The 21,593-nt window shown below is 38.3% G+C and overlaps 1 protein-coding gene across 6 annotated transcripts in view; it reads left to right on the top strand.

Moving 5' to 3' along the window:
- TMCC3 (transmembrane and coiled-coil domain family 3) overlaps window positions 1–21,593 on the top strand; it is a 133,120-nt gene that overhangs the window by 98,813 nt on the left and 12,714 nt on the right. The window contains exon 1 of one of the 6 annotated variants that reach the window (XM_010410818.4): window positions 8,655–8,777. The exons of the other annotated variants lie outside the window; for them this stretch is intronic. Within the exon in view, the coding sequence (XP_010409120.2) occupies window positions 8,775–8,777 (3 nt within the window). The 5' untranslated portion in view covers window positions 8,655–8,774. Of the gene's footprint in view, window positions 1–8,654; window positions 8,778–21,593 lie in introns of those variants that run through there. 6 annotated transcript variants of the gene reach the window in all.

The raw sequence follows: 21,593 nt of genomic DNA, 5'->3' as shown, positions 1-21,593 counted from the left end.
GTGAGCCCTGCTCAGCAATAACAAAAACGTCTCTGTATTATCAACCCTGTGTTCAGCACAAATCCAAAACACAGCCCCATATTAGCCGCTGTGAAGAAAATTAACTCTACCACAGACAACACCAGTGCAGTCACATAGAGTTAAATTCACTTTATTTATATCCCTTGCGCATTGCAATAAGCCTTAATTTCTATTTTTAAGAGGAAATTTTTCTCTCTGATTTCATCCAGTGTAATTTGCTATTTTTAGGGGTGTGAACTCCTAGTAGTTTAGTGAGACAAAATTTTAATAGCTGTGTCTAAATTCTTATTTAAAATTTATCACTCTGTGTTTCTGTGTAGGGCCAAATATGTTGCTTATGATGATGACTAACCACACTGATGGACTGATAAATACATATTTTAGTGAAGATAGGGTTAGTGAATTGGAAATGGAAAGAAATTCTCCTTCCAATTTGATTTTGATCAGTCTCGTGTCTTAACACACTGAACCATTGTATCAATGTGTTTTAAGGCTCCAGAGCAGCTTGGAAATATTTTATTTGAACTGAGCTTCTGAAATTCCAGTGCAAGGAGCAGTGAACTTTCCATATATTTTACTGGCCAACACATGGAGCAATGTCTTTAATTCCTGTAGTAATTACTCTTTGCTGAATTTGGGGAAACTTTGATTTTTGAGTGTAGTGATTTGTACCATTCACTGCTGTTATTAACATACTATCAAGATTCGGTTCTGAGGCTTCTGTGATAAACTTGCATCATTCTCTAAATGTTTTTTCTCCCTGGAGCAGACAGGTCTATCTGTTGACATTATCTTTGCAACAGCAATAAGATTTAGGAGACTTTAGGCTAACACTATGCTCAGCTTTCATCTGTCAGCACTACAACCACAATAGGCAATTCAATTTCTGAGACTTCTGGCTAAAATTGTGATGTTACATGTAAGAGTAGAATCCATTTAGCCACTGAAATACTAATGTTTTAATAAAAATAATTAATACATGTTACTATTGTAATTCACACTGGCCATTAAATCCCAAAAGAGGATATGTCCCAAGCCAATAGCATGATAGCTCACAGATGAACAATTATTAACAGTGACTTCCTTATCTTCATAGCCCTTACCTCTGTTGTGCCAATTTTGTCCTTTCTTAATGATGTTGATAAACTACAATATCTGTACAAGTTTCCCCAGAGATGGAAAACTGCAGGGACTGGTATGAAATGTAGGTCCCAGAAAAAAAGAATAGCATTCCATGTATTTCACATGGTGTAATTTCACAATATTTTATTCCCACAAACAAAACATTGGAGGAAAATGTTAGTCAGATTTTCTAAGATAAATAGAGTATTCATCCTTCCATTCTGTTTGTGCTCATTTTTGTAAAAGGAGAAGACATGTTGCATACAAATAAAGCATGGAAAGGGTATAAATATTTTATATGCTTGTAATGTATGTCACCTATGTGCCGATAACAAGAAGGAGCAGCTGGGTGTAGAAGAGAAAGATCTAACTGCAGGTAAAGAGAGTAAATCAAGAAAAAATTTTTATTCATGGTAAATTTCAAATTACTCTGCAAACTTGAGGAACAGCAAAATTACATTACTCCTTTGGAAAGGAAGCCTGTTAAGTTTATGAATGTAATTTCAATGTTAGAAGCAAGGAATTTCCTTTAAGTCCTTTGCTTCTCTCCTGGAAATTATTTTACATGTTTCCTGAGGCTTTTTTATAATTCATATTTGTCTAAGTGAATTATATTCTGTCTAGTAAATATGACAGGAGAGTAGAGGCTTCAAAGGTAATGAGCCCAGACATGTTGTGAAAATGATTTTCATGTGTCCTCACCAGGTGCCTATCCATTCTTATAGGGAGTGGAAGTCAGAGACAATTTTCCTGTTACCCACTGGCTGGCATGCTGGTGCATCAGCAGGCAGATAGTTTAAGATTATCCAGAGAATATGCTTTCTTGCCCATTTGTTGGGCCAGAAAGGTTTTGCAAGGAACTGTTGAAGTTGAAGCCATTATAAAGGACAATTAAAGACACTGGAGCAATCAGAAAATACTCTATAGCATTTGGGGAGCATAAAAGAATCTGAGGGGTGGGGTGAAGAAATCTGGGAAGATGCTGCTGGTGTTGTTGCTTTAAGAAATAACTCTAAGGTCCGTATGTTCCCACATTTCATTTTTCTTCCTGAACTAATGTTTCTGCTGGATTGTAAGGGATTATACAGCAGACTGTCCCTGCCTCTTCTTACCAATTCACGTGTGTGCAAGGGAATACAGCAATTGTTCTATTCTGCTGTTCAAGCTGAGCTAAGGCTCAAATCTCTAAGTAGTGCCTATTTAGCCACTGATCAGGTGTAATGTGTGCCCTCTGATCACAGAATCATAGACTGGTTTGGCTTGGAAGGGACTTTGAAGATCATCGACTTCCAAACCTCCTGCCGTGGGCAGGGAACCTTTCACTAGCCCAGGTTGCTCAAAGCCCTGTGCAGCCTGGCCTTGAAGTGCCTGATAGTGTCTATGTCTGTGCCATGGAGCTCTGCCACTAAAGACAGCTTTATGCTCTAATTTGAATGGAGCTTCCATATCATCAGGGTAGGGATGAATTGATAAAAGTATATTAATCCCGAAAACGCGAATAATGATCTTCCCAAAGTGCATAGGTGAAGGTGTTCCAGCATCTTCAGTGTCTCATGTTGAAGTGTAGAAAGAAAGAGCATTCCTTAGGAACACTGGGAAGGCAATTTTGCTATGAATATAATATCCCAACCAACTCTTGGGCTTTTAGCAGCAAATAGGTGGCCAGAGAAATCACTGTGAGGGAAGCACTGTAGATGCCTTCAGAATGAGATGGTGTGCCTTTGGGCAGGCATAACATGTCAACTGAAGAAGCAGATATTGACAGCAGACCACTTTGTTTGTGGTTCTTGGTGTTACTCAAAGTGCTTCCTGCCACAATTGACATGCAGCATTAATCCTGTATCCACTCCATTCTGATGTGCCTCTCTTCTTATCGTGCCGTTGCTCTCTTCATTGAGAACAAGGAGGTGTTTGGATACACATAGACTGCATCTTTGAAATTTTAGCTGGATTAGTTTCTTTCCTTTTTTCTTTTTGTCTTTTTGACCATTTCCATGGTTGCATTTGTTATTTGAAACTTAAATCATAGTATTTAGTTTTAACCAGCTGTTGGTCTTGACTTTTTCCATCCATGTTTCATGAGTTAATTTAAGATTCACAGAAGACTCGTGTTAACTAAATTTGGGCATATGTTTCACGCGGTTGGTGGATACATGGAAAATTCTTGTCAATCAATATTTTTAATTCTCTCTCCAAGACTACATCGTATTCATTGCTGTCTAGTGATTTGTTTGATTTGGGCTTTTTTTTCTGCCAGTAGATGCACTTAATTGTTTGACAGTGTTTCAGTGTCTTCAGGTGCATAGTATAGTGATGTTCCTGATAATTTTTTTGAGAATCTGGATTCATACATGCTTGTCAATACAAATAACTGTTGATGTTGGTCAAATATTTGAAATGCCTTTCTGCACTGCTTAGCTGCCAGTGTGGAAGAACGGTCTTTACTGAGGTACCTCTGGTTGCTGCTTTTGAAACTCTGGATCTAGAGGTCTTGACAGAGCTCTGGGGTTTTCAGTATGCTTCATTCCTGTGTGTGACATTAATACTTCATTTTCATGAGCAGTGAAGCAGTAAAATCATGACCTTCAGAAAAAAATTGGGACTTTGCTTTTTTTTTTAATGGATTGTTGTGTAGTATCTTACCAAGTGTTAAGTGTTGTAACAGCTTGCCTATACTTTGTGCGTTTTCCATAAAAAAATAAACTACAACTTAATACGTGTTGAACTTTGCTGCATACAAGGCTGGATACTGCAGGTAATTTTGTAGCTCTGGTTCAGTTTTTGCTTGCCAAACATTAGACATCCATATTAAGATTCATAACCAGAAGAACTGAAGCTTCAGTTGCATAAAGATGTCTTCATTTTTTTTCAAGACTTTCCCTATTAGCTTTTCCAGTATAGAGAAGGATTGTCCAATAAGATGTACCAAAGACTGTAACCTATTTTGTGTGGTTACTTGCTGTCCCCTGTCTAGTTGATGAAACTTTCTTTCACGAGTATATTTAATAGAAAAAATTAAAATCAGTAGAGTTGTAAAAGAATGTGAAGTGCTCAACCAGAACAGTTAAAATTGTAACCAACAGCTTGAGGTTCTTAAATAGGTAAATATACACAGAGGATTTCAGCAGTTCCAGGCTCTCATGGCTTGATTTCAAGCTAGAGTGCCATCACCTCTCTTCAGTGCTGAATTATTCAGGTGTATAAGCTAGTTCAGTATACCTCAATTTTAGAGGTAACTAGATGACATTGATTCTGTTACGTGTTTGCTGAAGATGCTGAACACTATATGGAAAGCAGGTTGTGCCTGCAGTCCTTTTAAATGCTCTGGCTTGGATGCACAACCATTTTCCAGGTTATTGTTGTCAATATTAAGTAGTTATGGATGTTTTCTGGATAAGCTCCATTCAAATCATGGCTGGTGGGGGGACCATTACAGCACAGTTGCACTTTTAATGGGAGAGATGTGTGGCTTGGACACTGCTGATTAATAATGTACTGAAAACATGGTCCAAAGTAAAATTTTTACAGGAGTAGGACAAAAACTAGATTTAACTTGTGTCATGGAAGTACTGCAGCATGAGTAAGCTGCTGTTGAACTAAAGGAAAGGAGTCTGTTGGAGACCTTGAGTATTCCCTACCATCTTATTTGCTAAGCTCCATGGGAACCTGCATTTTTGAGGTGTGGAAACTGCCTGAGGCCTCTGTGCCTTCTGAGGCAGGTTGGCCCCAGCACTGTAGGGCATCAGGGCAGCAAGTTGGCTGCTGAAGAATGACAAAAGCAAGCCCAAGAATGCAAGGCAACAGGCTAGTGTGCCCTCCTGCATTTCTTCAAAACGCACCTGTGGTGTGAGGACAGCTTTTCCCTTCCTGGGGCATGTCCTCGATCTCTTAGTATCTTTTGTAATCTCTCCACAAATCTTGTGGTCCCAGGGCCCTAATTCTTCAGAAGAGGCAGTGGAATGTCACTGTCTTAGTTGTCAGTTTGGTGGTTGGAATGTCTGCCTTGAAGCTATGACTTTGAACATGTCTTAAGCTGAAGAGAGCCTAGAATCCAACTGTTAGTTTCCTGATGGACAGTCCTGGCTGATAAGTAAACAGACTTCTCCCATGCCTTTTGCTTGAAGGCACATATGACTGAACATGTAATTCATCTGTGATTAAGTATTTCTTCCCCACTGATTTCTGCAGTGAAATCATGATACATTTTGCATCTGAACTGATTCACCTGGCAAGAGATTGTGATATCAGTGCCCTCATTAGTAGACTATTACGGAGTCACTGCAAAGGAATCTCTGCAAATTCTTCAGGAAAACACATTTTAAAGTATGTGAAATAAAGGAAAAAGAAACCAGGAAATGACTAAGTGCATCTCACTTGGCAACGTGACATTTGTTTTAGTACAAAGTCTTCAGACTACCTGCATTAGTTCTCTTGTAGGTTGTTTAGAATCATGGCTCTGTGTCAATCAGCTAAAAATGGATGCTTTTGAAGTATTACTTACCATCTTTCCAATCTTTGTTATTTGAGTGTCACAAAAGAGAAACAAAAACCACATTGATAATTCTTTTCATTATATAGGTATCACAGTTCTTTTATTTATTCTATTAATTACTGTAAACTTAAAAAATAATTTAAAGTTTGACAAAAAAAAAGAGAAATATATTTTATAGTACAATTGCAATAATGTCCCTGTCCTGCAATATCTATGGCATGGTGCAATGGTAACTTAAAGCAGAGGTTTTTGCTTCACAGGCAAGTGGCAGCCTGGATAGCCTCAAAAGTAGATTGTGCCTGATAATAACTTAGCACTTAGGCTTTCAGTACTGGCCTGTGTTTGTTTGGGTTTTGTTTGTTTTGGTTTTTTATATGATCCTTTTCATACTTTTTTGTGCTTCTGAGAAGTGAAGGCGCATACATAAGAGCTTAGAGATGAAAGTGTCTTCCAGGCTTGTGAGGATTGCTGAGTGTCAGAGTTTGTTCCATGGCTTTTGGAGGTGCTTGTTCTGCTTTTGCATTGGCTCGTGTTTCTGCAGCTGCATTGCATTGCTGCAGTTAACTTACTTCTAGACTCCTAGAGCTGCTGTTGCTTTCCTTGTAAAGTTATGTAGCCTAAAGATTACCTTTACATTTGATAAGGCATCTTTTGAGAGACTAAGAATGACCTACTAGAAAGATTGTGCTTGAATAGGGAGATTTCCTTCAAATTTCCCTGTGTGAATGGATAGTGATTTGATTTACAGGAAGTTGTACCACTAGTGAGAAATTACATGGTTCTGTTATAAAGTTAGATCCTACCTTCAAAACCCCTTATCTCCGAGGTGAGAAAAATCTAAATTGAGTCAAGAAATTTTTGGGAGTAGGTAGATCCTACAGAAGTTCTGGGTGACAGGAAGGTACTCACCTATTACAAGGTATGTTAGCAGAAAAGTGGGAGGGAAGCAGTGACAGAAGAAACTGAGAACTGAAGAGTTAACAAAAAAGTGTGGAGAGATAGAGCAAGGGGGAAAGGGGTAAGGGGGAAAGCCTGAGCTCATATGAGGCAAAAACTCACATTAGCTTGTGCTCACATTAATAAAATGCAAAAGCTTTTGTTTAGCTAGTAAGCTGTGATTTGAAGCAAAGTCTCTGTATGTGGCATACTCCCATCCTTCAAGAAGGAGCAGAACAGGTCCTGCAGTGTTCTCCCTGATCTTAACACTTAGAAAAATTCCAGCCCTTCCTGCTTCACCCAAAATAGTGACTAGTTCAGCTTTCACCTATTAAAGTGGCTACCATCATCACTCATGGATGCCATCCATGTCATGGATAAGATACAGTGAAGACATAAGAGCCTAGGTTATGATTTTTAGGTGGCAGAATCACTATGTGCAAGGTATTAGATTCCTGTGGTATCAGACTGGGGATGAAATTTCACCTGAAGTGGCTGCAGGAGCTGTGTGGCATCTCAATGTAAGCACAGATCGAGTGCCTGTGGTTGTCAAAGACACACTTTATTTACCTTTGGCTTAACATGAGTCCTTGGATGTTTCAACATGGAAGCAGTTGTGGAACTTTCTCTTCTCTGGATAGGTGATCACAAAATCTTCATCTTAAGAATTTATGCTGAATTTGACTCTCTCCCCACCCCCAAAGCACGTTCAGGAGACAATACTGACCAAAAAGGAAATAAGTAAATCATGTTTTAATACTTAGAACTCATAATTGGTTTGAAGTAACAATGTGATGATTAGATTTTTTTATTTTTCTCTCTAGCTCATATTGCCTGGCAGTGTGTCTACGTGCTTTGGGGGTGGGAGAGAGTCAAATTCCTGTGGAACAGCTCACTGAATACATCTGGCATGACTATCTCAATGCAGGCTTTGAGATACAGTTTGTCACTGGAGCTTCTCTTGCAACTAGTAGAGTTTTTCTAGGATTTGCCTTCTTGCAGATCAGAAGTGCAGCTCAAATCATTGTGGCAGGTTTTGCCAGAGACAGGTATCTAGAACTACCGGTTAAAACTTTTAAATTCCACTAAGAACAATGGGAACTCTTCAAAAGGGGATCATAGACTCAAAATGCCCCAACTCTGAAAATATTACTCTAAAAATATTGTGATCTTGCTAGACTTGTTCACTGTAAGGGATACTGGCAGGCTGCCAAGTCTGTAGAAATGATTTTATGTACATTCATATGTAGCAGTCTCTTAGAAGACCAGTCTGTTAGTGAATCTACTGAATCCCTTACATTGTCTTTGAGTTACACTGTGAGATTTTGTCTGACAGTGAGATAACTGCTGGTAGTTGGGTCTCAGCATTTAAGGCAGTAACACAATTTCCCTGGTTGTTGCTACGTGCAGTGAAACTGTATACCTTCTGAAATGATGCTCTTTCCAGTAAGTACTTCCAGGATAATTCCTTTCCTTTCCCTACAGACAACAGTAAAACTTCAGGAAACTTGTGATCAGTTCTGACACAAGTTTCATACATTAGATAATCAAATATCACAATATTGTGATATTTTAGACATATGTCCTGGGGTGATGTAATGAAGCTGCTTTATTCCTTAACCATCCGCTCAATGCCCAAGGACGCTGTTTCTTTAGGATGGACCCGGGGGCCGGAGCCACGGGACCGAGTGCGGGGCAGTTCAACGGCTCAGCCCAACGGCTCAGGGGCTCGGGAAGGAGTGAGCGCTGTGCTGCTTTTGGGTTTCCTTTGTGTTCCAGCTAGCTGGGAAAAGGTTCTGTTGGGTTCTTTTTCTTGTTCTTTTTTCCCTTTCCTTCCCCTTGCCTCACTGCCTCCCTTCCCTCCTCTCCAGTCCGGGGAGCCTGTGGGGGCGGCCCCAGCTGGTCCGAGCCCACATGTCTGTTCCCTCTCCGGGAATTTGTTGTATTTTGAGGGGTTTTTTCTATCCTGTTCTACCCTGTTTTGTTCACGTGTTAATAAACAGTTTGGTTTCTTTTTCCCACTTCCACTCCTTGTGATCCATTTGTCTCACTGATGGAGGAAAAGGGGAGGAACACTCATTCCGGAATGGTTTCCTCCTGAAGTTTTGTCTCAAAAGCCAAGACAACATAGTAAGAACTTCTCTTATCTGTTACCTTATGTGACCCAGAAGCCATCTAGAGAATTTGAAAAAGCAGTGTTAAAATGGTACGAAATCTTTTTTATACCACATCATAAGTGTCTTTAGTTATTTACATGCTGTTAACCCTTAACCCCGGCTTTGCACTCTAAACAAGAAAGCATTCACAGCATTGTGCATGAATCTTTTTAGACCTGTATTGTGAAGTTAGTACCAGGAACTAAACATCACTTTTATCACACTAAAGGGAGTAAACCAGCTCTTCATTGATAAATAAATGACAAATCGCTGGTTTTACTAGTCTATTTTCAGTCTATTTTACTAGTCTATTTTTAATTACTTTTAGTAGTATTTTTAACTTTTGAATGTGCTCACGAGTTATTACATGGATATACTACACTACAGTGGTCCCAGTACCTGTGGCTATGTATCTGAAAATGAACATATATCTGGTTTTATTTTGATGAATCTTTGGCTTTCAGCTAGCAAACAGCCCTTACAGGCTTTTTCAATGCCTTATATCATATAGCTTTCAGACTATATGACTCTTGTCTAAATATTGTTAAGTTATGCAGAGGAACATAACACCTGGTGCATTTATTTCTGTACTGACCTTTATTTTTATAACACTCTTGTTAAAGCAATAAATGAACAAGAAAGATAGTAAAAAGCACGTAAAAAGCCTACAGACCAAATGGGATGAATAATGAAGTGCGTCACTTTATTCCATAAAGTTAAAATGTTGCAGTGTTTCCTGGTTAGTACCAGAAGCATACATAAGGACAGACTTAAAGTCTGAATTTGGAGAGCAAATTCGGTAAAAGATGTGATTCGCTCTTTCCATTGTGGGAGCTCAGAATTCCTTACAGTCATATTTGCATGGAAGGTTTTTGTCCAGTGCAAATCACTGCAATTCATTGAAGTTTCCCAAAGCCTTTAATAAATGTATGCACAGCTAAAGACTTCCTCTCTAGCTGAAATAGAGTAAAAGACATTCAGACCATTTTGAGTTGCTGAAAAGTTAGGTAATTTTGGTTTTAGCTTACCACCTGCTTTTTTTTCCTCCCCTCAAACTTTAGTTTTATTACAAATAGTGTTAAGTCTACTGGAGCTAATTTTTAAGATAAACTTCTGCCCAGTTTATGTGTTTCTTCTACTTGCTTACCTGCAGGCAGACTGCTTTGATTGCAACATATATACCAAGAGCTAGCAGGCATAAGCTAAAGTAGCTTTCTTTGCAGTTTGCATTTTAATTTCTTGGAGCGATTTGTGTGTTTCTCAAACCTGTCAAGTAACTGACTACAGAGAGTATTTGTCAGTCTGTTTCTTTAGGAAGAGAGTCTGGAAAATGATTTTTCAACATGTAACACAGTATAGAATGTTAACTCACTGTGTGTAATTAGACTAACATCATTTGGCGTAATCTCACAAAGGGCATGTTTTTGAGGGTTTAGTGATGGATATAGATCTTCATCTGTCTGTTGAGACCTCTAAAAATTTGATTTATTAATGGTACTTTATTTAGATTAAAATCATTCTAAGCATATCACCAAGAGAGATAAAGGGAAAAAATATTTAGACAGTTTTCTAATGCCTTGATCAAAATGAGCACTGTGGTTTGGGTTTTGCTTTGCTTTTCCACTGTCATGGAATGAGATCGCTTGTGTTGAATGTTAGGCTGTTTACAACAGGATGCTGGAGCCTGTAGCCAAGCATAGCTCCCTGCTCAGGTACAGAGCTCTGGCTCAGTGCAGAGCCAGTAACCATGGTTGTACTCCAAGGACAGCATGACTCTTATCTGCTTCCTTTCCCACTGAACTCTGCTTTGTTCCTTTTTATCTGTGCTGTGGCTATGGCTGAATATGGTAATATGTTTATAAGTCTTTTACACCAAACCATGTGATAAAGCATATCCTCACAACTGTCTGAATAGAAACTTAAGAGAGGGGAAAAAAGAATCAATTTAGAAAGTTCAAAGGAGAGGGAGGGAGGGAGGCAGGCAGGCAGACTAGGAGCAGAATATCGATTTCAGTTTCATTCTAATCAAATCATACTGGTGAATAGGCCTCTAACATCACCACAACTCTAAAAATAGAAAAATCTAATATGAGTTTAATATGTAGGAACTGGCATTAAGAGTAAATTGGCAACTAGCATTTATGTCTGTGCTTCTGAGAAACCCTGTACGTTTAGCTTGAACATAAGATTAACATATGCCATTTTCTGTTGATAATTTTTTTAAAACACTCTGAATTAAGATTACAAGCTGCTTTAAAAAGACCATCAGGTTTATTGTTGTAATTATTGTAATATTGTTGTATTATTGTGTAATAAAATTATATGGGGAACTTCTGTATCCTGCTTTAAATAGTTCTGTTGTGCTGCAATGGCAAAAGGACATGGGGAACAAACTTAGGTTGGGTAGCCTGTTGCTTCATACGAAAAATTTACAAGGAGATGAGAGCAACAGTTTGACCGTCGCAGTGGCTTGATAGAGGCTCTCCCAATTCCCTGTGGTTAGGTAAGAGAGGCAGTGGCTTTCAACAAGCTGAAAATAACTCCTGAAAATCCTTTGAAACATCTTCTGTTGTTTTCATACACTTGGCAGAGTAGTTGATGGGGGAGCTCTGTGATTCAGTTTGTGGGACATGTAAGTCATGGATGGTGAGCGTGTGACAACTCAACCAAGCAGAAAAGCAATAACCTGAGCTCCTGTTCTAGAAATGCTGCCCTGGTCTAGCTATTATGGATTACAGCTGTATAAGAATCTGAAGTACCTATGTGCTTAATGAAGTTTTTGTTAGATACGATATGAATAACTTCTGTTACCATCTCTGCTTGGACCATATAAGTAGCTTTAGGCTTTTTTATAGCACATGAAACTTGCCAGCAGTGCTGAAAGAGATTCTTGAGTAAAGCAGAGGTGTATATTAATACCTAACTTGAAGATGATGGGGTTTATCTTATGTATTTATAGCAATTGACTTACCCATCATTATGGATTTAATAATGGATGTTACTGAAGATGCAGAAAATTCCATTCTATTCTAATATTGTATTTTATTAATTAAGCAATGTTATCAGTTGTTGTGTCAAGTATCTGTTCAAATTGAAATGTATGGATTCCATAAAATCATGTGCTTACAATTCACAGTATTCAGAAAAAACATTCATTGTTTGTGTGATATCATAAAAAGCATCACTATTATTTTAAAAGAAAAACTGTTCTGGGATAGTCTCAAGAGCCTTATAGGAGACACATGAAATTAAGCTCTATTAGTGCACAGATTGGCAATTTCTGTAAATCCTGGCAATTTCCCTAGCAGGTAAAATATATCCCAGATAAAAAAACATGATCAAACTGATTTAAAATCAAAAGATGCAGTTGCTAATGTTAGTGGAGCAAAAGCAAAATGAGGAAAGATACAAGAAAGAAAAATGTACAAACTAAGAGTATGAAAAGCACATAACTGTTAATGTAGACACTATTTCTGTAGCAAGCTGTACATGTTTTTATTTATGTAAAGGTAACTGTACTACAATATTCTAATGACAATATTAAGGTTTCCTCTTCCAAAAAACCTCAGTGTTTTTTTGAGAAATGAGATGAACTGACAAGTTTTGTCTTTAGAGTCTAAATTGTGGCATCTGACCATATAAACATCTTGGAGAAGTAAACCACTCTGAACTTCAATCGTGTTTCAACAAATGTTATTTGAAGAATAATTTTATAATTTCCTGAGAGAAATTATCCCCATGAAACACTTTTAGTATTGCCCTATTCAATTAAATAAATTATCCCTGTGACACCATCACATCCTTTGGAGTGCTAGGATGAAACACCTAAGAAAATGATGCTGAGATCCAAATTACGTTGTGACTCTAAAAGCATTATGAAGGTTTTAATCCCCTCTGTCTTCCTAGGCAGAGTTTGAACAAAATCAAAAAACCTAAGGGGCCTGAATATGAAGGATATGAGTCTAAAACACTTATCCAAAGGCAAGAAAATGCAGTAGAAGCAATACAGGCTGCAAAGCCATCTTTGCTTGCGACTTTCTTATGTGAGTCTTACTGTTGCGGGTGCATTGTTGGTGTTGCCTTTTCAGCCCTGCTGTCTCCTGTGATAGGTCTTGACCAGACCTGTGTCAAATTGAATTCAATTTTGTATAAACATATTAATGAAGCAAAGAAGTTACGTAAAGTTGATCTATAATATTTTATATGTCCTCTCAATTACAGCAGATACCAGGTTAAGATAAGCAGGTTTCATTTTCCTGCATTAAATTACTTTTATATTAGCAACATGGTTTTAACAGATTAAGAAATATCAAATTGAAAACAATTTTTCCTACTGAATCTATTATGTTCTAAGCAATTTAATGTGCTGTGCAACTGTGCAGTTTCTGAGCACTTGCCGTTAGCCTGCTAAACAAAGTCACTACTGTTTCTTGCCTGTGCTTCTCATCTTGCAGTCCTGCATTTGAGAATGGTTTTTGTGTTGGATGGCAGAGAGAAAGGAGCGGGGGTTTTGTTTGGTTTTGGATTGGTTTATTTATTTAGTTTATAAGCACTGAATTTATGACTAAAATTTTATGCATAATAGACATTCTCCTGGGTATTTACACTATGTGAGGAGATATTCACCAAATGTGCCCTGTAGTTAAGAGTAGAGGGCAGTGAGCTTTGTAATGAGCTTTTAGAATCAGCCGGATTTCCTTCTGCTGGAGTTCATTCTACCCTTGACATTTTAGTTCTGGCAAAACAGAAATAAATGTAATTTCAGTTTGCAAACATCTCTTAGGGGAAAAGTCTGCTTTCACTTGCTAGTACTACCATGGCAAAACATGGTTGCTACACAGGCATCTTCAAAATGATATCAGAGGATTTGTGCCATACTGTAAAAATTTAGTGAATCCTCATTAAAGGCAGTTGTTCAAAAATAGTTTTTCTTTATCCGTAAAACTTTAAAAAATTTAGCACTTTTGTCACGAGTAATATGGTGGCATAAGAATAATAATTCAACCTAGTTTATTTTCCAAAATCATCTGCATTGCTTTCTCTAAGTAATTCAGTTTAATAAAACTCACTAATTGAGGAAGTGTGTTCTCAGAATAGGAATATTTTTAAAACCAGATAAAATTTTTACTCTAGGGTTTTGTTTCTCGCTAATTGGGTGAATGGTGAATGTGATTGGTTTTTTTCTCAGTTAGACAAGCCTTTTGCATTTTGGGTTTTTTATTAATAGATGTTAATTTACTAATGGAACTTCTCTACAACAGAGTTTCTTGTATGGGTTGAGATGTTTGTGTGATGTGTATTAGTATTTGAAGTGTATGGTGTATACAAAAATTTGAAAGGAAAAATGGAGTTTAAAGGTGACTCATGACTATTTACAAATAGTGGGTTATTTTAACTCTGTAAAATTGATACAGCAGTCTTAGCTGAACTTTGTTCCGAGAGAATAGACTGACAGAAAGTTTCTTATACTTTTTTAAAAGATGAACCTCCAACCTCTTATAGGCGTGATTCATGCTAGTACCAGCTCATAACATTTAAAAAGATTATATGAGAAACTTCAACATCGTGTGCAGACACAGAACATGTTTCTAGAGGGGGCACAAAGCATTTTCTGAAGTACTACTTTGATGGATTGTTATAATGTGCACGTGGAGCCTCTTTAAAGAGGAGGATTCAGGGACATATGCTTGTAGAGACACACTCATCTTCATAAAGTGTTCTCTTTGGGTCTTTTTACTGGAAAAGTTATCTTTTTTGTGAATTCAGATTTGATTGTAACTGAGTTGATAGTTAGGGTGTAACCTTAAAATACCATGCCAAGAGCAGGTTCTCCAAAGGTGCACAGCAGCTGAAACACTGCATGGATATGAGATTTTCTGTGGACTACTACTCACTTATAATAACAATAACTTTATGTATATTTTACAAAATAGTTTTTAAAGCATATCTTTATGCATGTATATCTATATAAATAACAAGATAGCAAATATACAAATAATATTTGAAGACTTCCTCCACAACAAGGAGAACTGTGGATCTGTTAATAAATGGAAAGCATCCCTTGTGACCCACTTCAGTGGCATAGTCACAGCAGCAGAAAATGTTTCTGCTTTTCAAAACAATGTTATTTATATTAACTTGGGGGAACAACATTTCATTTTCTTCCAAGAGGAAGATATGGAAAAAGTACTACCTGAGCAGGATACTGTGGTTCTGTTGCCTAATGCTTTGTATTGCTCCTTCAGTGAAAAGAAAGAAAAATATTTTTGCTACTTTAAAAATAAATTTAAATAAGAAAATACTTTAAAGTTGTGCTGTTGTGGTCCACAGGAAGTTAAATCCATTAACTCTGCAAAGAATTCTGGTTCTTAATGCACTACAGTTAGGATGTTTTCTCCAGAGTTAAGTCAGGACAGTGTTAACAGTTGTGTATAGTGGCTTAAAATACCATTATTGCAGCAGTGGTTTTGAATAACAAATGACCTGCATAATATGCATCAAATTTTAATTGTCTTTATTTTGCCCAGTGAAATAAGGGGTTTTTAAATAAAACTAGTCTTTTAAATAAAAATTTTCATCTCTCTTTTCTGGACTTCTTTCTTCTCTTTTTGTTTTTTTAGGGATTTTTTTGTTTCTTTCAATTTGTGTTGATCATGAAGTATGGCCAAATTTTTTGATTTTTGGTGGCTCAGTCTTCATGCAGTTCTCTGCCTTTGGGATTATTTGTGGTTTGGTTACAAATACAAGCCTTGGATATCAGGTGTGGAGCAAAAACATGCACTTATATGTGTAATGTGGAAAATAGTGAAAGTGTACTTGTGAATATAAGTAATGAAGGTTTGATAAAATAAAGTTGCATTGCGTTATGGTGGAGAGGTAAATAAGCTGCTTAGTCGTGTAATGTAGTAAAGCAGACCCTATCTTTTGATTAAACCTTTATATAAAAAACTGAACTAAAACTCCTGGGTATAGGCAGAACTGCTGATGTAACAGACATGTGTTTTTGAGACTTGACTTTATCAGCCCAGCATAGAGAGATGCAGGGCAGGGGGGAAGGAAGAAGCAAGCAGGCTCCTTTAAGTAAGCAACTCAGTTCACGTAGAGGACAAGATGTGATTGTTTATATGCTCAGGATGTGCTGCTGCAGCATTAACGCAAATGAAAAGATCCTATGCCTGATGGACCTATTGTTCTCATTTATAAACAGAAGTTTTGCGATGGTTTAAACAAACAAAATCCCCAAGTCTTGAGTCTTTTGCCTGTGATGGCCAGTCTATACGGATTTAGAGTGTTTTGTCTCTCAGTGGTAGTACTTTCAAAATTCCCTGCTACTGTAAAGCCTTAATGTTCCTGTTACAAAATAGGTTTTTTGTAATGTTGCCAGTTCAAAGCAATAAAAAGTCATGAATTAGACTAAAATCAGCATTGATCTGTGGGGTTGATTTTTGTAGGTCTGTAAATGACATATTTAAAATTTCCTTAAAGTTGTCTTTGTTTTGGGGCAATGAGGACTTGGTTGGTTGTTTACTATTAAGGTAGATGTGAGAATTATTTCTCTGTAACTGAGGGCAACAAACGTCATAGTATTTCCTGGAATTCTCTTCTATGATTGTTCAGTTCCAGGAGCTGGGATTTCAGAAAATGCTTAGATTATCTGAATAGCAATGAAATTAAGAGTTGACTGTGAAACAGAAAGAAGAAGGTGGAGGGAGAAGGTGACCTGCTGCACCTTTATCATTGTGGAATAGTTTGTGATGAGAAGTTAGACAATGCAGTGATATTAAGGAAAGCACACTCTAAGTCACAAATGGTGAGAGATCAGAAGCATATGCTGTAACTATGAGAAGTGATTAGTCATAGCAGGTATGTGGCTGGCTTTTTATCAAATTCTCATTCATGGAGAAGGATTTAGTAATTGAAAATGTGTAGCAGGCTGACTTTTCACAGAATGTTTCACAGTAGTCTGGAAAATTTCATTATTGCCATCTATTCAGACGTCTTTAGAAAAAGAAAGCTTATTACTGAATGGGAGGGGAAGAAAAATTCGTAAAAGCTGGGAAGGGGGAAGGGAGAGCACTTATTAGAAACACTAAAAGTAAGCTGAACAATTAATCTAGAAGGGATACAGAATGCCTGGCATCACTCTTCAAAAATATGTCGCCCTCCCCCCCCCGCCCCCCCCACTGTTTCATAGTGGTGGTACCTTGAGGGATTTGTGTCAGGGGAAGCTCTCCTTCACAGGGAGTAGGAGTGCAGGCCTCTCAAAAGCGCTGCTCAGTGGAACCACCCATTTAGCACCTGGGGCTCCTAAGCGTTTCCTTACGCGGCTGTGTAAACCTGAGACAGAAGGAACGTGCACATAAGTTACATTTATTTTGATTTGAGTTAGGAGAAGGTATTTCATTGACTTGTTTTTAATTAATGGTGCTTATCTAAAGAGGAGGACTGATCTGAAGCAAAATAGTTTACCAAGGGGTGTGGAATCCACCTTTTGCCTGCTTAAGAAACGTAAGCATAGTAAATGCGAGTATCGGTTCATCACTGTATTTTTTTCCCTAGCCAGGACAGTGATTTTTATTCTTTTTTCTTCACATGACAGCTGGACAGTGAATGGAAAGTAACTTGCTTACTTTTATAGAGGCATGCTGTTTTCAGTTTTCAGTGTGTAGGCACAGAAGTTGTTTGTATTGGAACCAGTTTGCTTATGTCAGTTTTGTGCTGCTGAAAAACTTGGAACAGGACTGAGTGTGAGTTGTGACACCAGAGACTTTTCAGTGGATGTTCTTGGGTTTTGAAGGAGGTGTTACCAGTGAAGCAGAAAACTGCCTCTTCCCCCCCTTGTTCTCTTCTCCCATTGGTCTAATCTGAAATAATACCGTATCTAAATACTTATTTACACATAAGCTGTGACCTAGAAAATTTGGCCTTTGTTCAGTCCTTTAAACAGAAATTAGAGAAAAGGTTACTTCTGGGATACTTCTGGTTTGAACTGAGTATGTCTGTAGGATTTGAGGCAAATCAACGTTTGTGTGAACTTTACTGTTTGGGTCACAGGTCACATGGCTATTTGGCCTTGACCAGGTTAGACCAAGAGAATAAAAGCTGTCTTTCTAGTCACACCAGAACTTCAGTGCATGTGCCTTCTTTGCAAATGCTTTCTATAGAGTTTGTTTTATAAAAGCATTTTCAACTTTGGGTGGTTTTTTTAATCTTGGGGTTTTTTTTTTTTCACCTAAACTAAAATTGCAAGTACATGTGCCTCTTTCTTGACTGTGCTTGCAGTCTCAACTCTGTGGTGCTAATGAATTAAAATGGAGGGAAAGATTGGTGTTCAAACGGACCCTCAGAAGGACTGGATTCAACATATGAATTTTTATAATTACCAGATCATGTTGGCATAGTGCAGAAAATTTGCAAAAGGATTCAAATCTCTACAGCCTACTCTGCCCGTGTATGATGCCTTTCTCATGGGATGGCCTTGAAGTTTCCCAGCCTTTGGATATTGAAGAGCAGATACCTGCCAAAGGGTATCTGGGATTATCTTTGACTCCTACCTGGAATAAACACCAAACATGTGTTAGTGAGATGCCTTACAGCTTCAATGTTTTTTTGAGGGGAGGTGGGGAGTTAACAGGTAATAGAAAAATTGTTGATGGTAGAAGAAACATGTTCAGTTATTTGAATACATCAGCATTTGCCAGGTGGTCTCAGACAAATCACCCAGGATCTTCCATTACCCCAGTAAAAAGTAGAAACAAGGTTTGCTGACTCCCTCCATTCCCATATACTCTGAACCCTCTGCATGATTATTAGCATGATATTCTGAGTGTAGGTACTTCTAGATATTATTATTAAGTAGCTTTGTAAAAAAAACATGAGCAGAAGGTGTTTTGCTGTAACATACTGTACAAAAACGTTGGGGGCTGATTTTACATAACTTAAAATGTTTTATGATGATTTAGCTCTATTTTAAGACTTCCATGAAGAATTCTTATGTGGATTTTAGAAGGAACAGTGAACTTGAAAGAGATGGTAAAACTCTCTCCCCAAATACATTTCTGCTTTGGAATATACTGAGAACATATTAAAACCCCCTCTGCATGCTCTTTCACACATTGGAACACCTGTGTTTCTGGCATATGCATATTTCTTGATAAGAAGAGAATTGCTCCTGATGATGTTTGTTCTTATTGCCAAATTCTAAAAGCTTTAAAGCTGCCTAAATCCTATTTTGTATGCTCCTTATGGGATTCTGTTCCTAAGCATTCATCAGAAACTCTTTCAAGATAGACTTAAATTGTCATCATAAGCTTTTATTTAGCTTGCACAGCTATGACTGGTGGTGGTAATGAGGTTGTTCAGAGGAAAAAAAAAGGAAACACCTGTAAACTGAGCCTATTTAAATAAGATCATTTTGTGTCTTCATGGTTTGTTTCTGTTAGTGAGGCAACCCAAAGGTGTGGGCTTTCTGGAACCTGATGCATATATATGCATCTGTCTCGTAAATGCTTTTATTTCTCTATGCTTTTTAAAGGTAGTTTTTAAAAGAGCATAAAAGAAATTTATGACCTAAAGAGTAGAGTTCAATTTGATACCTAAATATAGGTGGCTTATTATCACTTGTTAAGTGGAGAGCCATTGACACAGTCAGTGGAATACAGGAAGTAATTCATATGAGCAGCCATGGGATGTAGATTGCACTAGGGTGGGCTGCATGCTCTTTGTGCTCTATTCACTATGGATTATTTCTCCCAGATGGATCCCACCCAGGATCTTTGGGGAAGAAATAACCTTCTAGGCCTGTTCATATTTTCCAGCCAGAGGATACACTGGCCAACATCTACAGGCCATTAAGTATGATATTCTCACCTGTTCAGCAGATCCTCTCCGTATGGAATCCCTTTCCAACAGTTTTACTTGTGGCGTTGGGGCACATGGGTCCTTTTGTGCTCTGGGTTCCTTGATAGCATGGCCTACAATTCTTACCTTCATTCTGCTTTTGCAGACAGTAAATGAAGAAACATGTGCATCATTATGATGCCAATGAAATCCCTATCCTTGCTTCTGTGATTGGGTTTTCAAATCACTCTTGTGCCTTGAATGCTTCTTTATGACTGGCAGGCTGCCTATTACCCAGCCCTCCACTTTACATGTAAGACAAAGTAAACCTGACAATTCACATGCAGTGAAGGGTTCCTAGCAGTGCACCTGTGTTCATTGCACCAAGTAGTGATTGTGCTGTCCCTTTTGAAGCTCTGGACTTTGGCTTGGGATGGATTGCGTGAATAGCATGGTCATGCAGCCGGAGATCTGCTTGGCTCCTTGGAAAAAGGGGGGTTGAGGCTTTATCTTTGAGAGTTACCTATCTAGTCATCTGTGGGGCTGATGCAGGCAGAGAGCCTGAATTGCTTTACTCCTAAATCACTGTTCTTAAAAGCTCGTATTTCAGCAGCACAAACATTACCATTAGTTCTCAACGGGCTTGTAGCAAAGAGCATATGCGAACTGCTCCATAAAGTGCAGTGGACTCTCTCCAAGCCCCAGATTTCTTTTTTCAGGCTAACATCAGCTATGGCTATCCCAGTACCATATGAAAATTGGGTTTTTTCCCCTTTTTTTTCCTAGAAGACAGATCAAGGGCCTGTCTCCAGTATTTCCTCAGACTGTGAGCTAGTGCTTTGTCTTCCTGGTGGTACCACATGTCTTAGCACTGCTGCTTCTCATCTACTGCTAATGTCCAGCCCCTATTAATTACCATTATAGGAGAGATGTATGATGATTGTTTTTTCTTAAAGTGCTTCTCACTTTCAAAAAGATGGCTGATCCATTTTAACTATTGGGGCTGCTACTGTATGTAAATAAATTTTTCTTTTGGCAACCACAATGGAAATCTTAAAAAAATAAAATAAAAACCAATCTCTCAACAACTTCATTATTATTAACAGCTTGGTGGCCCTGTCAGATGCTGGTGACCCAGGAGTCACAAAAGGAACAATGGCACAGACGGCATTCATCATTTCTTCCCATAGCATAGCTGGAAGAGCACTCGCACAGTTTGAAGGAGATGTGCATTGTCTCCTGCACTGGGAGGATTTCAGCCTGCATCCCAGGAGAGGGCACCAGTCCCTGCAGGGATGAGGAAGCATCTCAGACTCCTACTGGCAGTCTTGTGCCCACTATAAAGAACAAGGCATTCGATGCAGCAGGAAGTGAAGCTAATTCTTCTCATCACAAGATGAGGCTTGCAGCAAGAAGGATTTGGAGCAGGATCTGAAGATGGACGTCTGATGTCTTGGGGTAGCGTTAATGCTGATCTATAAAGCAATCACAAATGGATCTTTGCAAGTCTGTTCTACCTCATCAAGGTAGAAGAAAGTTGACAGGCCACTTGTCTAGAGATACCTGATGCCTCCACTGTCTGCTTGCTTCTGATTTAAAATAACCAAACCAAAAACCCCCCAAAAACCCTAAACCTCACAAAACCCACCCAACCAATCCCCCACCAAAAAAAGAGATAACTCCACCCCACTCCGCTCCACACCCCCGCCTCCCCAACAAAAAGGTGTGTTACATCAGCAGAGGATTTCAAGAACCTCTGTTGCTTGACCCAGCCTTGCAGCATGATGGCAGAGGACACCTGCCATTTTGTCCAAATACAATCAGACAGAAAAATATGTTGGATATGACTCTTTTGTACCCTTATTGAGCTCTCAATCCAGTAAGTAAAAAACCCTACTGCTAGCAGTGCTTTGGGAATTTAAACACAATTCTTTTCTAAACTTTACTGAATTTGAATGGACTCTGTGATTGGTTTTACTCACAACAGGAGCAGATTTGCCACACACTAACAGATTTCCTCATGTCCA

The sequence above is a fragment of the Corvus cornix genome, chromosome 1A (genome assembly GCF_000738735.6).
Source record: "Corvus cornix cornix isolate S_Up_H32 chromosome 1A, ASM73873v5, whole genome shotgun sequence".
NCBI lineage: Eukaryota > Metazoa > Chordata > Aves > Passeriformes > Corvidae > Corvus > Corvus cornix.
Note: the sequence above shows the minus strand (reverse complement) of the source record. Positions and strands in the feature narration are given on the sequence as shown.